A 16,540-nucleotide genomic window follows, 5' to 3' on the forward strand; every position below is an offset into this window, starting at 1 on the left:
CTAATTGCAGTAATATTTTCTAGTACTCTCAGACGCGAAAATATAAGACGACTTAACAATTTCTCCACTTATCATAACTAAGCTATCTGGACTCGATCTTCAAGAGGTAATGTATCTCTCAGCATCACTATATATGTTTTACAGTTGGGTTCATCCAGCAATAACACTATGTGATATTAATTCTCTTTTTAGACTGCACACATCTGACCCCGTTAATCTGGTGTATGGCCGCCTCCATTGACAACCTGAGAATCAGCAGAACATTTTGCCTCAACTACATGAAATATGTTTTGCTATTACTTTTCCCATTTGGTGCTTTATGGCACCATTCATGAAATATATAATGCTTTTGAAAAACTGAAAAATAAAACAAAAAAAATGTTTATGGGAAGTGTTGGGCAAGCTCTGATTTGGAAGTCCACATGTGTAGCAACATGACTGACTTACCCCTACAGTGCCCTTGCAAACAGTCTGAACCCTGTTAAAGAGCAAAGAGTGTTCACTACAGTACATTATAACTTTGCCTCAGCCCAAATTCTTACCATAAGAGTTGAGTTTGGGCCGAAACCTGACCATATGGTTCAAAGGAAGCAAATGTTTGTCCATGAGTTCCAAAATACTTGCTGTGTAAATGCTTCCTATTTAGATGCAATGTATGGAAATGGATTTCATGTAAACAGCAGACATTTGCATGGGGCCAGACAGCGTGGAGTAATGCTGGACAGCTCTACTACAGTGATGAGTAGGCCAACAATAAATAAACAGACAATAGAAAACACTCAACACATATTAATCCTGTTGAGGTTAGACCGTCGTTATTCCCATGAAACTTGGTCATCTTGTCCTTAACTATGATGATCCAAATCGGGCAATTCAAACCTGTGCAATGCCTTAGGAACTATTCAGCAAGTGTCTTTACACGAATATAGCTCCTTACATTAAAGTACACTCCTTAAATACAAGTATAGGTTGATGCCTAAGGAAGCTATTTTCGTACAAGTCACTCTCTCTTTCTCCTGCTGTATTTATAATCAAATCAGTGGGTGACCCATTCATAACGCTCCCTTCCCAAGATGAGTTACCAGGTTGGTGTCTCTTTCCCTGGACTGCTCAGCTCTCAGTGTGTGCTTCTGGGATTTCTCATCCTGGATAGATTTTTCAAGCTTCAAGAGTTCAATATTTAGCCGAGCAACCTTTTCCTTCTCAGCCTAGAAATATACACATTCATTACTTAAGGTCATTGGTTAAAGGGTATTTACTTTCATAGACATTTAGGAGTAGAACATTTCCCATGATGGCTGACGTGAAGCAACACAATTATTAAGAAACATTTATTTCCATTTTAGATTCGCATTCAATCACAAACATAGTGCTATTGTTAGCAAAACACCTCTCAATGTAACACAATTGCAGTCTCTACAAAAATCATGCTGAAATGATAAGAAGAAAATATTATTTACTGGTAGTTAATTAAAAGCATCAATAGAACAATGATAAGGAATTCTCATGATTAGATTGTTAACTTGTCCATTAAAAGTGTACAAACATGAATGTATTTTCTATAAAGTTGATATTCAGTCCTTAACTTGTTAGACATTCAGCATGTTTTCTACAATAGCAACACAAAAGGATGATGGACGGAGTGCTGAAACTTTTCAAACACTCACCTTCAGTCACAGATATGGGTTTAATCCATTGTTCTTTTGCTCACCATGCCACCACAGTTTGGAAGCAGCTATATGCAAAGCAGTCTTGTCTCTGTTCCATGGGAACCCATTGGAACAATCAAACCCGAACTGCCATGTCAGGTCCTCCATGGACGGAAACAAGCATCCTGGGACCGGTTTCAGGGTATCACCCTTTATCAGCCAGGCTAGCTTGCATCAAGTGGTACAGTGAGCATGGGTCCCTTGGTCAAATTGGAATGTAATCTCGTTCCACGTTTTTTGAGGTCTCTATCCTGAGACATCTTGGTTTGGTTTTTCTTCAGGTGGCATTTAAAGTTGTTATATAATATCTCAGTATCCCATGGTTGTACCATTAGTATCCCATGGTTGTACCATTCCTAGTTTTACAGGAGTATCTGTAATAGCAATGTGCCACTGTCATGAACTCCCAAGTCAGACTCTGATTTTAATGCGTTAAGTTAATCTGTCTGCATTGATCCACATTCAGGTTGTCATTATCTTTCAGATAAATTGTGAAGGTGCCATTTTCATTTAATAACTGATTTGTTATAACATCGGGCAAAACAAGCCTGTCACAAAATACTCAATAAATGCATCTCAAAGTTTAAAAGTAGAAATGAAGGTTAAACATGGTCCAAGTAGACATATTTTCATCTTGCTGGTTTAGATCAATAGCATGTCAGATTTTGGAAAATCCCGTACTTGATTTTGCAATGCAGTCTTTAAGTCAGTGCTACATATCCTACCTAATAAACTGGAATTGATCACTGAATTAGAGAGGTAATTGCACCAGGTTATCACAAGAGTGGTAAATATCCTACATAAAAAACTGGAATCGATCACTGAATTAGAGAAGTAATTGCACCAGGTTATCACAAGAGGTCTTGGCAGACTGCTGGATCATTCACTCTTGTGTCAAAATTCGATCCAGTGATGAAAGGAGCTAAGCCAGCTCACTGTGTGTTTTCCTTCTGAGGATATATTCTCTTCAGGATGAAGACTGATAAACATAGCTGATCTGCTGTGAACAGGTATGCAGTGCAGTGCAGGGCTCCAAAAAACTCCAGACAAAAGTTAGCTAATTCCACATTCTCATACTGTAGTGCAAAGAGGTAGCGTTAGAGTGGTAGCCTGCTAGGGACATTCCAAAACATGCCTGAACTGTTCATTATATTGTTGCTGCTGCCACCATGCACAAGTGCTGTTTTAGTTATGTTCTGTGTATTATTATATACTGCAGAATGAAACGGTTTAAATAAACACTTTTAAATATATAGTGACTTTGTTAGTGCAATGCTCTAGTGTGCTAGTCTAAGATGTAAATGGGGTTTGAATTACCATGGTTGTCCTTTAAATATTTACTGGACTGTTAGTAACACTTGCAGGAATGCTCAGTGAGTTGTGTGGGGTTACACTGAACAAGGTCTGTGCACCCCTGGTTTAGAATCCTTAACCCTGCAGACCTGGACCTTAAAACCCAGAATTCACACCCCCACAGAATGTTCCTTCAGTTCATTAATTACAGCTTTCAAATAAGGTGCAAAAAATATTTGTATATGAATTTCTCTTGGTTCTTTTAATGTTAAGCCATTATATTAAAAGAGTGAAATTTTCTCCTATTAACTGATTATTCAAGTTGAAGTTTAAATGAATTTGACTTGACTTGAAGACTGATGGAGATGTTGGAAATTTGTTCAAGTTAGCTTGCTTTGTTCCAGATTAGCCGAGGAGGTCATTTTTATCAGAAAAGGTTTTCAAACGTTGATTTTTCTTTAAAGTAGTAGGAACTGAGCTTGTTTAGTGTGTGTAGTATGCTGACTCGAGTATAGGCTAATATAATATATTATCATCGGTAAACTAAATTATGGTCTCAAAACGTTCTTGAAATTTTGGCATGCTCTTGGATTGACCTGTGTGTTTTCAATATCTGCCACATGAAGATTAAAAAGAAGTGGGGCCAGAACGCATCCCTGTTTTAGCCTTTTGTTGACATTTTTAGTCAATGAAATACTGTTTCCTAATTTAAGCTGCATCAAATTGGCTAAGTATAATGTTCTAAAATGATTTACAAATTTATCTGGGATTCCCCGTCAGGGTTTTGCACATATAAGGCCCCCATTGATAGAATTAAAAGCTTTTTTGAAATCTACAAATTAGCATATAAATGGGATTGGTTGGCTACTGCTTTGTATTCAAGGTGACTGATTGCCATGACGTTGTCTATGGTACTGGAGTCAATTGAAAACCTGCCTGAAACCATAAAAAGTAAAGCCTTCTCTTCTACTCAACAATTTAGGTCATCTAGGAGCAACATTGCAAAGTATTTTGAGTCTACATCCAAAAGCACAAATAATCTTTAGTTAGCAGGATCTTGATTGTCACCTTTCTTATAAAGTGGATGAAGCTATGAACCTTTCCAAGAGCCAGAAACCATGGCCTTATTGTAGCATCTCTCAAAGAGATTTTTAAAGCTTCTTTGCCAATATTTGAGGTTTTACTTAAAACAAGCTACTGGTAACTCATTCAGTCCTGAAGCTACAACGTTCTTGCTTCTACTGATAACTGCAAAATTCCATCTGTAGATGCTCATTCAGTTGTATAAAGGTTCTTTGGTGGTTACATAATTAATTATTTCATGGAAGATGTTGTTTCTGGGAAAGATGAAAGGGTAAAAGTACTTTGGAAGTTATTTGGTTTAATGTCAGTTATCCACTTTAGTCATCTTGTGTATATAACGGTTTTACAAACACAACCCAGGCTTTGATGTTGACACTATTGTTTAGGAGAAGTGCATGTATGCCTGATGTTTTATTGAAATAACTCAAAAATCTCTGGCATTCCGGATAGGCAAGGGCTATAGGGATCTAGACAGTGCTGTGCTTTTTGTGAGCAATTTGCTCAACAAATACGTTCTTTTAAAGATTTAACCTCTGAGACACAGCTGGAATAGTTGTTTTCATGGTTTAGCAGTTTCACTTCATTTGTGAGTTCTCACTTCTTATTATGGAGTTCCGTTGTTTCCTTATGTTGTGAAAATTGTCTGGTCATTTTTTAAAAATAGATTGCAGCTTAGGTTCTCTGTAAATTGGGCCTGTAATGTGGAATGTATGGTATTCTTTCCCTGCATTGGTATAGAGTGATCAGGAGAGGTCTGGTGCAGTTTTTGATGTCTATTTTTCTAATTTTGTATCGGTGCTTGAAGACCATTTTATTCCTATTACTTTATCTGCTCCTTCAATGACACTTTAAGATTTTGCACATTGACTGTGACATGGTTTGTGGAAAATGGTTACTTTCTAGCTGATGCTCTATCTTACGGCGAGTGAAACAATTAACAATTTCATTAGAAGTAATTAATTAATCTAGCACCGCCTTTATTGTCTTTGCGATATGTGTGTATGACATTGGGATACCCTTATGCACATTTCTGTTAATTATTCTTAACGTCCTGTTTGACAGAGATCTGAGTAGCCAATTGTTTAGTGGGCCTCCTCTTTGAGACAGATTCCCAGCCATAGTAGATTATGGGCCAGTTGTATCAAGCAATTTTGCATTTACAAACGGTGCGAATCGCAAAATTCAGCCGCTTGCGAATGCAAAGATGTCTTTCAAGATGTATGAAAGGCATTCACTGTGCAATTTTAAGGAATCGCTAAAATAGCGATTCCTTAAAATTGCGACCCCATTTAGAGAATTGCAAATTGCGATTCTCTAAATAGGAAATCGCAAATGGGGAATTCCTATTTGCGATTTCCAAAGCACATGTATCAAGCATTTCCTAAATGCGAATTGTGCATTTAGGAAATGCAATTACCACCAAATCCAATTTGGTGGTAAGCATGTGTAATTTTAAAAAATGCATTGTAAATCCATTTTTTTTAAATGACATGTAGCGCACACATGCCCCTAGGGCAAGTGTGTGATTCACATGTCCGCAAATATTTTTTTGGGGTGTATCAGAAGGGGCTTTAGGCCATCAGCACACTGGGGTTTGCATTACCTAATTTGCGAATTCTGAACTGGAATTCGCAAATTGGAAAATGCAAAACCATTCACAGCTATGGGCCTACAGGCCCATAGGGATGAATGGAGTCGTGTCCATTAATTGCGATTCGGTAATAGCGATTGCGAATTTTAAGAAATCGCTAATACCGAATCGCAAAGTTCATACATCCCAGTTAGCATTTCTTAAATAGCGATTTATTAAAATTTGCTTTTTAAGAAATGCAAAACCTATCTTTGATACATCTTGCCCTATGTTCACAATGTTCATCTTCCTCAGGGGCGTAATGACATTGGATTGTGATTTTAATGTCCTATTAATATTAAGCCACTTGGGTTGATTGTTGGTAACAAGTTAAATAGCAGTTTAGTAAAGTCAGTGAGTTTTTTATTTCCACCTTCTGGTTGCATATACTGATTTTTGTATTGTTGGAAATTGGATATGAGGGCTTTTTATGGTTTATTTTAATCATTAGTATCACTTTTCTCTAGTTTTAATTGCAAACTTGTTACAACCACGATGACCTTGGAGGTCTTCCATTCAATGCTGTTGTTAATGCTGATTGCCAGCTGTTTCATACCCTGGAAGGTTTGGTGCATCAGCTTTTAAAGATTCTTGGAGGCATATATCGAAGGTTGATATGTAAACTGGGGGTATTTGCATGACTATGAAATTGTGATAAACTTGCTGTATTCTAGGAGCATATTTTTAATTGTTTCAGAAGTCTTTGCTACGTGATTTTGTCAATTTAATACTATTAAGGATAATTAATTTAGGTTGGTGGATGCACTCTCATCTATGTAGTGATGCTGCCAGTCATGTCCAATATTGTTTTTTGTGGTCTTTGTTTTAGTGTACAATAGAAAATTCCTCAATCATTAGTGTGTACTGTGAGCTCCTCTTCTCTGTAAATTAATGATGTGAGGTGTTTTGTCATCTAGAGTACAAGCATCATCTCACATTGTGTGTCAGATAATGTTTCAAGATCTTTGGGTTATTGGTTGCACATGGTCAGATTTCAACTGTCTTTTATTGTCTGAAATTTTGAGCTTACTCTTTATTGTTGTTACTCTTGTCTCATGTAGTTTTATTCTAATTGACCAGTATGCATTCTGGTTTTGGAATAGTTATGGTGAAATGGTTGATGAAAATCATAAAGTATGTCTCGCTATAAATTGGGTGCACTTTGGACCTTATCATTGCCAAAAGTAATGCCATCCAAATGGAATCTATCATACCTTATGACTGGACAGATCATCACTGCATCACCTTCCGCATATCAGAGCTAGTAAGGACAAAATGCTACAACTAAGGAAACCCAAACATTGGAAAAGGAGCTTGCGTAACATAAACATGAATGATCTGACATCCCTCCCCAATAACATCTTGCCACCTCCCGTGAATATGACGGATATCCATGCGCTCACTGACCATTACAATAATTCCATGTGGAACATTGTTGACTCGAAAGCACCTCTGCAGCTAAAAATAATTTCCACCAGAGAATCCAAACCATTGTTCAGGTATAGCCTAAATTCAGAAAGACGTAAGCTCAAACTAGCTGAAAGTTCTTGTAGACTCTCTCCATCCCTAGAACACCTTCAACACCTAGGATTTTAGAGGAACATCTACAACAAACAGAAGTTAGAAACAAATTTCTTTAGAAACAAATTTGACAAAGCTCCACAAAAATTGTTTGAGCTCGTCAAGCTACAATCCAACAGGCAACTAAACTCTTCCCCTGTGGGATCTAATGCACAATCAAACTGGGGCGATTTTGCCTTCTTCTTCACAGAAAAGAAAAGAAAGTTTGAAAATGATTTGCGGTCAGCTAGGGGGCACCGGCCTTACACACCTCATATAGCAGCTCTTCGCCCTTGATTGATGAGCCATCAGGTCGTTCAGTGCATACCACCAAAAACAATGCGTCATGGAACATACTCAAAACATTTAATGAAAGCGCCATTCTCAAAATCCTTACAACACTAAAACCCACAACCATTTTAGTGACACTCTTCAAGTGAGTATCTTCAGCGAGATCAAAATGTCCTTACTCTCTCTTTGGACTAAGATTGTTAACACATCGATCCCCAACTGCCTTTAAGCAGGGCAGGTTACCCCATTTTGAAAAAACCCACAGCAGATCAGTCAGACCCAAACAACTTTTGACCAATCTCCAATATACCGACACTGGCTAAGCTCCTTGAGAAATGTGTTCATGTACAACTATGCAACCACATAGTGCATTTCAGCCTTCTAGAACAATTCCAATCCGATTTCTGTCACGGCCACTGCACTGAATCGTCTCCCACGCATATAGTGGATGATGCTCTAAAAATGTTGTATCAGAATGAATCTTGCCTTCTAATCTTCCTCGACCTCCTATCAGCCTTTGATACGGTAAAACATGACAGTCTCCTTGAACTACCTGAACGTAGGATGGGTCTATCCTTAACTGGTTTGCTTCTTTTCTCAACAACAGATCTCAATGATTCAGGGTAAATATGTCATTATCTAACCCCACACTGGTCACAATAGGGGTCCCACAGGCGTCCACGCTCTCACCCACTCTTTTCAATGTTTTCATGGAACCTCTAACCGAACTGTTGAACTGATCTAACATTCACTATCACATGCACGCTGATGACACCCAATTGTACCTGAAAATCTCCTCCCCTGAAGATATTAGATCTCACAACATAACCTTACAAAAAAGTCAAAACTGGCTAGCTTATAACCACCTCACACTGAACGCTTTCAAAATGGAATTCCTCCTAATCACCCCACCCAATCACTCCCTGGACATCGCTGAATGGATTAAACAACTAAAAGCTTTTAACTGCTTACCGGACATTATCGATTCAACGAGATCTCTGGGAATAATACTTGACAAGAACTTAAATATACAGGAGCTTATCAGTGCTGCCACCACACCAAAGGAGCGAACTTCCACATGAATATCTTAAGAAAAATAAAACCCTCCCTACCACTTGATGACCTCAAGTCGGCTGTTCATGCTCTAGTGATCCCTAGGCTGGAGTATGGATGTGCAACCCTCACCGGCATTCCCAGATCTAAGTTGGCACTACTAAAGGCCCCCCTTAACGCTGCTACTAGGCTCATCCCAGGAATTAAAACAATCACATAACGCCTGATCTGAAATCTCTAAAATGTCTCCCATATCAGTTGAGGATTCATTTAAAAATTGCTTGCATGACCCACAAAGCTCTACACTTCGACAAGCAACAATACCCTCTAACAAATTATCTAAGAACAGGGTTAAGTCTGATTTCTTGTTAGACTTCCCAAAATCTGCTGTTAAAGACAATGAGATACAGTCATTTAAATATGTTTGCCAAGGATCACACAATTTGGGCTAACGTGATTTCATCACAGAGTTTCTGTTAAATTAGCCCACAAATCAGCCACAGGGTGAAACTCTTCTCTTTTTTACATTTTAGAGTAAAAGACAATGCTTTCTGCATGGTTGTATTTCTAGAATTAAAATAGTTCACTAGGTTCAGTATCTTCAATAAGACTAGCTTGTAAACTCTACAAGTCGCGTGGTAATCTTCCTAGCAGTAAATAAGAAATCTTTGTTGGCAAACCACCTGTGATTTAAACACAAAATATTATCTGCAAGATGGTATAAAGCACTCCACAAATCATATGCTTCAAACATGCATATGTGCTCTCCCCAATCCAATATTCAACTTAAGTAACGATAGCCCTCTATTTAAAGGTTAATGAATGTATGTGCCTTAAGCACGCAGCTTAAAAAAAAAAAATCCTAAACCTCAATGAAGGCAATAAAATACATTAACATAAAATGTTGAGCCTCTGGAGGAGCCTGGATCTCACTCGCAGGTTAGAGACTGACAACAAAGTTAAAATGGCTGCAGTCTGCGAGGCATATTTTCATGTTGCTGTTCTGCACTTTAAATGCCAAACCCTGTGAGGAAAAACTGCCAGTTACTGATCTGATTCCTGCATTCAATTTGCTGTGCATTACAGTCACTGGCTGTTGGTTGCATAACACCATTAACATGCTTTTATGCTAAGGGTACTGAGGTGTGGTTTCTTGTGACAGCAAAGCTAATAGATCATAAGCTGAAACCAGAATACTGTACACCAGCGAAGGAGTGGTTATCTGTGCCCCAATGCACCATAGACATGTGTACCTCCAGACTTAGCGCTAGGTCTGCTCGTTCCTTCCACCACTGGCCTCTCCCCTCGTTCCACTTCAGAGTCATGTCTGCTAGCTTGGTGTGAGTTTCAGCGGCCTCCAGTCGGCTCTTGTGGAGGTCTGCGATGGTGCGGTCTCTAATAGATGAGGCGGTGGCCAACTCCTCCCCTAGCAGCACCACCTTCTGCTGGTTGGCAGAGAGTAGGTCATGGGTGGAGCGGAGCTGCTCACACAATGAATCTACCTGAAGCTGTCGGACACAAAGTAAAGATAAGTGTCAAACCAGACACTGTGTTGGTTCTAAAAAGTACACAACGTTACCTCACATTTACAAATAATAAGAAAGGTAATTTAGCTTCAATACATTGCTTCTGAAAGAGAAGTATCAGGAAAATATTATGTTTGAAAAAATTTGCAAAGAGCGAGAGCCTACGTTAAAAAAAAGAAACTGTTACTGTATTGTTGAACAATCATTATTATGTATAACCAGGACCCTCTTCAAAATAGACTAATACAAAAAAAATCAATTGGATGCCTTTGAGAGTCTTCAGAGAACTTGCAGGAAAAATGTTAACCAAAATCTCGCATACTAGATGCAGAGTGGAGGTATACCTTTCTTCACTTCCTATTCTTTCACCCAAATTTAAGTTTACACCTCCTACCCCATCTCCTATCCCACGCCCGGTCAGAACCTTTTTTTGCTGAGACAGCACCAGCTTCTGCTGCAGCTGGCCGACCTCAGCATGGAGTTGCAGTGTTTTAGCTTCCTTCTCTTCTAGATGAGATTTAAGGGCCTGCAATTCTAGATCCTGCTCACTTCGTCCCAGTTCCGCAGTCCGCAAGGCTGTCTGGAAGTCACAAAAAGAAAGATGCAGGCATCAGGAAATAACCTTAAGGTACCAGGGGCAAAATCTGAGTACTGAAACTTTAAATGGGGTGTACAAGAATTTTTTATAGAGTGGGAAATGAGGTACATTATTCGTTACAGGAATGCTATTAAAAATAAAGTACACAAAGAGATGAAACACCTTTCCACGATCACAAGACCTTGGAAGGTAATCTCCCTCTACCATGAAGCACAGTGTTTAAGAATTAGGTTTATCAATATTCGAGAACCATAAGGAGAAATCTATAATGACAACATTTCTAAACCATAAAGTCAAACCTTCCAAGACAAGATACATCTCACAGAAAAAAACATTCTAAAACACTAATCGACAATCACCAGGGATCCTAATCAGATGACATGAAACATGGAGGACTACAACAGACAACTAAAAAGCACCTTCCAGAACAGTGTGGCACCATATAAACCATTACTCCTAGGAGCACACAAAAAATATCTCTAGAAGAGTGACTGATGAGCTTAGGAGAGTAAAGACATAACTTACAGGATTTGAAAAAAGGTTCCAATGACTGTAAGACTGAGCACTCCAAAAATAGGAAATACGGTAACATGGATCACATAAATTGAACCCAAAGAATCTGTGCACATGATCTTAAAGACACAATTGTGCCTCCATGGACTGACGCCAGAAGAGACTGTACTTCCTGCTGCAAGAGGGAAAAGTGGCTCTGCGTTAACCATTCTGAGGACAGTGGAAGTTGCAGTGGGGTGACAAGATATGTTGCTGGAGAAGCCAGTGGACCTCATCCAGGCATGACTCTAGATGGCTATACCGATGCCAATTTCCTTGTCTAGGCAATCTGTGATGTCCAATCCTCAGTGGACCATAAATGTATCCACACTGCGGCCATACTAGATAGCCTGTGTAAAAACAGGTTGCAAGTCAACAGGGATACTGTGTGAAATTTGTGCGACAGATGCCCAAAGCGCAAGTTTAATGTACTAGGAGGTAGCTGGCATTACCAAAGCATAGTGCCAAACTTATCGAAGAAAACAAGCATTTCCCAAAGGTTTCAATGAATTTTGACTCTCTACCCAGAGGAGTGGCCAGAAAAAGATTAAGGTTGAACTTGCATGTTGAGGTCTGCACAACTAGGTTTTCAGGCATTCAAAGAATGGATTCAGGGTTGGATGTTTGCATTGTGCGATCTATCTCTTCACTGGAGGTCTAGAACAGGGCTTTGCCCAAGTCCCGAGAAGGGTGTCTGTAGGGCTTTATTAAATGGAGGTAGAGGAACAGTATTTGTTTGTAAAGGCTGAAGCACCTCAGTAAGAACATTAGTCTTAACCTCCCTGGTTGGTTACTAAGGTCAAGAATTTTGTCCAACCTTTGCACGACCATTGTGAACGATGTGCTTTCTTTCATGGTAAAGTTCCCGGACCCTGGCTCCTTGACGGTTCTCACACCATTTATCATTTGTATATGGTTTGGCAAGTTTATGCCCAGCATCATTATCGGAATCTGTTGCAGATAAAGAATGCAGAGTTTGAGCCCTCCCTAGAGGAAAGGGCAAGTATCAGAGTCTGACAGGTTGCCTAAAGGCTTCAGCCCAAGAGGATCAGGGCACATCATCAGTCAAGCTAGAGGTGGTGCCGGCTCAAAGTTGAAAAACTCAATAGGGTGCCCTTCATCATCTATTGTAGATGTTCCAGGGTCCAGCATGGGACGTGAAGCTAGGATCGGAGTGGGCAATGAAGCTGGTACGGAACCTGCATTAGGATTTGCCGGTACAGCTGGTATTGAAAGTGGTCCTGTCTGTGGTGTCCCAGATGGAGGTACTTGCAGTTCCTTGGGGCCCAAAGACACGACAGATGGAGCTGGTAATTTGCCAAACAGCTGCAGCGTGATTTCACTGCACTGTTCGATTTGCTGCAGTGTGTTGTCGATGGCCCTGGAAATTCAGTTGGTTTGGGAGAACAGCTTTAGGAGTGATACAGAGAGGCATGCTGATGCCCTTGTGCCTTTGCTGGAGTCCGAGAGTGGTGGGAAGGGCTTGAGTCCCACTTGGAATTTCTTTTTACTTACCTGAAGACTTTGAAGGTGACGATATTTGGCCATAGGAACTACTTCAGAAGCAGGACCTTCCTTTCGCCTGGTCACAGCGTGGAGTTCTGCGGTGCTTGGTGTCGTAGAGCTTTGCCTCATGGTACCAAACAACCTTGAGTTTCATTAGAACATAGTCACTGCAGGCTTTGGAGTGGTGCCCGTACCCCGTGTCCGTACCCAGGTACCACCTACAAACTCGATAGTAACCTGTCGTAGATGTTAGCTCACCACAGTCTCTACAAGGTTTAAACCCTATAAACATGGTAGTGTTCATGGTTCCCTTGAACACTAGATTTTCAAACAATGTGAGAAAATAAGGGTCTTCCGATGAGACAAGAGGTATCTCCAGTTCTGCGTTTTGTGGTGTAGGGAGAAAGGGACTGATCTCAGCATGCATGAGTGGCGCCTAATGTGGTTATGTGTATCACTACTTGAGCGGAACAACATTGACGTGGAGCCGCACAATGCCACCAGTCTTTCACCAGGCGAATATTCAAAGTTGAGGGATCCTCGGTTACAAGTATCTATCAGAAATACAGACTCTAGTCACAGTCTGACTTTGTCTCACCTGGTACTGCTGCTTCTCCCCAGCCTCATGCTGCAGTCTCTTGTTAAGTATTTCCTTTTCAGTCTGTAGAGTTTTTATTAGTACCCCCATCCTGAAAGAAATATAGAGCATCAATTTAAAAAGGCATATGTTAGAAATGGGGTCTCTGGTTGACAGTCAGGTTACCCCCTGTTCAAGCAAGGACCCTCACTCTAGTTAGGATAAAAGAGAATCACCCTCAGCTAACCCCTGCTTACCCCCTTGGTAGCTTGGCAGAGCAGTAGGCTTAACCTCAGAGTGCTGGGCGTAAAGTATTTGTACCAACACACACAGCAACTTAATGAAAACACTACAAAATGACACAACACCAGTTTAGAAAAATAGGAAATATTTATCTAGACAAAACAAGACCAAAACGACAAAAATCCAACATACACAAGTCAAGTTATGATTTTTTTAAAGGTTTAAAATAAAAAGAGTCTTTAGGTAGTTGTAACACCACACTAGCGCTGCTAGCGTGAAAATGTACCTGGTTTGCGTCAAAAATAACCCCGCACGGGCGGTGTGCGTCGAAAGTAACCCTGCACGGCTGTGTGCGTAGAAAACAACTCGGCACGGCGGTGCGCGTTGAAAAAGCCAGCCACACGACGATCCGAAAGTCCCGCGGCGCAGGTTGCGATCTCTCAGCCTTCGTCAGCGATGCGGCGCGTCGTTTCTCCTGCTCCGGGCGTCGATTCTCCGGTCGCGTTTCCTGCGGCGTCGTTTCTCAGCTGCGGAGCCGGCGTCGCGTCGTTTTCTCAGCCGCGATCGGATTCGCGTCGATCTTTTCTCCGCACGGCGCTCGGTGCGTGTATTTTTGTCCTTAGGCTGCCAGCCTCTCCTTTCAGGGTCCCAGGAACTGGAAGGGCACCACAGAGCAGAGTAGGGGTCTCTCCAGAGACTCCAGGTGCTGGCAGGAAGAAGTCTTTGCTATCCCTGAGACTTCAATAACAGGAGGCAAGCTCTACATCAAGCACTTGGAGATTTCTTCTTCAAGATGGAAGGCACACAAAGTCCAGTCTTTGCCCTCTTACTCTGGCAGAAGCAGCACTGCAGGAAAGCTCCACAAAGCACAGTCACAGGCAGGGCAGCACTTGTTCCTCAGCGATCAGCTCTTCTCCAGGCAGAGGTTCCTCTTGATTCCAGAAGTGTTTCTAAAGTTTGTAAGTTTGGGTGCCCTTCTTATACCCATTTTAGTCTTTGAAGTCACCTTTCTTCAAAGGGGACTCACACCTTCTTGTGAAATCCTGCCTTGCCCAGGCAAGGCCTCAGACACACACCAGGGGGTTGGAGACAGCATTGTCAGAGGCAGGCACAGTCCTTTCAGATGAGAGTGACCACTCCACCCCTCCCTCCTAGCAGAGATAGCTAATCAGGAAATGCAGATCACACCCCAGCTCCCTTTGTGTCACTGTCTGGTGTGAGGTGAAAAACAACCCAGCTGTCAAACTGACCCAGACAGGGAATCCACAAACAAGGCAAAGTCACAGAATGGTTTAAGCAAGAAAATGCTCACTTTCTAAAAGTGGCATTTCCAAACGCACAATCTCAAAATCAACTTTACTAAAAGATGTATTTTTAAATTGTGAGTTCAGGGATCCCAAACTCCACATGTCCATCTACTCTCTAGGGGAATCTACACTTTAATCATATTTAAAGGTAGCCCCCATATTATCCTATGAGAGAGACAGACCTTGCAACAGTGAAAACGAAATTGGCAGTATTTCACTGTTAGGACATATAAACCACATTACTATATGTCCTACCTTATCCATACACTGCACCCGGCCCTTGGGGCTACCTAGGGCCTACCTTAGGGGTGCCTTACAGGTAAGGAAAGGGAAGGTTTAGACCTGGCAAGTGGGTACACTTGCCAAGTCGAATTTACAGTGTAAAATTACACATACAGACACTGCAGTGGCAGGTCTGAGACATGATTACAGAGCTACTTATGTGGGTGGCACAACCAGTGCTGCAGGCCCACTAGTAGCATTTGATTTACAGGCCCTGGTACCTCTAGTGCACCTTACTAGGGACTTACTAGTAATTCAAATATGCCAATCATGGATAAACCACTTACATACAATTTAAACAGGAGAGCATATGCACTTTAGCACTGGTTAGCAGTGGTAAAGTGCTCAGAGTTGAAAAGCCAACATCAACAGGTCAGAAAAAAATAGGAGGCAGGAGGCAAAAAAGACTGGGGATGACCCTGCATAAGCAAAAGTCTAACACGACCCCCTACCAGCCTAAAGCCAGGGGAGAACAATCAATACCTTGATGTACTTCCCTGATTGGGGCGATAGAACAGGGACCCAGGCCCACAACAGCAGGGGCATGTTCCAGTTCTACGCCTTCCTGACTCCAGTTGGATCCCTCTGTCCATACTCTCAGGGCCCACTAAGCTAACCCATGGGGAACCCTTCTCCACATCTACAGACACCATCTGTGCAACACCTAACTTTACTTTGCTCACAGATGTATTGCAATGGGCAGATAGTACCACCAGGGCCAACACAGTGGTGTTGCCCACTCCACCCCCGGGGTGTGACTCTCGTCCTCCCCCCCCCAGGGGCAACTCTGTCCACCAGGACAGCAAGCCACAGTGGCCCCAGACAACTGTCAGGGATGAGAGCCCGACCTCAGGCCTCTCTAACCACTGTGACTGTGGAGAGTGGGGGGTGGTAGCCCCAGGTGCCTGGCACCCTTTGACCACTCTCTCTTCCACCAGGTCAGGGATGACAACCTGACCCTGGTCCTCCCCTCTGGGGCTCTGTACCCTCCCTGCAGAAGCGGCACCCCCAGAGTCAAAAACTGTCAGGGTGCTTGTAGAAGCAGTCCTGCACAATTCTTCCATCAGTGCAGGGATGTTAACCTGCAACTGATCCTCCAACCTGGGGTCTGTACCTTCAGGTTGGACCAGGGCCAGGGGTGAGGCTTCCCTCCCCCTGCCCTCTCTTCTGGGGTCCTGAACCACCCAACTAGGAGTGACCCCCCCAGAAGACAACATGGTAGGGGCACTGTTAGCAGTAGCCCCTTCCTCCAGGTCAGGGGGGACACCCTTAACCTGGCCTCCCAATCCAGGGTCTGTACCCACAGACTGGATCACTGCCTGGCAAACCA

The 16,540-nt window shown here is 41.8% G+C and overlaps 1 protein-coding gene across 2 annotated transcripts in view; it reads right to left on the reverse strand.

Annotated features, from left to right (window-relative positions):
- The window catches only part of CALCOCO1 (calcium binding and coiled-coil domain 1), a 171,683-nt gene that overhangs the window by 73,632 nt on the left and 81,511 nt on the right, over nt 1–16,540 (reverse strand). Inside the window, exons 7-10 of one of the 2 annotated variants that reach the window (XM_069230985.1) lie at nt 13,400–13,490; nt 10,570–10,725; nt 9,873–10,127; nt 1,083–1,208 (exon numbers count right to left, since the gene is read on the reverse strand). In XM_069230985.1, the coding sequence (XP_069087086.1) occupies nt 1,083–1,208; nt 9,873–10,127; nt 10,570–10,725; nt 13,400–13,490 (628 nt within the window). The remainder of the gene's footprint in view (nt 1–1,082; nt 1,209–9,872; nt 10,128–10,569; nt 10,726–13,399; nt 13,491–16,540) is intronic. The other variant, XM_069230986.1, reaches the window with a different exon arrangement.

Source organism: Pleurodeles waltl, chromosome 4_2, assembly GCF_031143425.1.
Source record: "Pleurodeles waltl isolate 20211129_DDA chromosome 4_2, aPleWal1.hap1.20221129, whole genome shotgun sequence".
Taxonomy (NCBI): Eukaryota; Metazoa; Chordata; class Amphibia; order Caudata; family Salamandridae; genus Pleurodeles; species Pleurodeles waltl.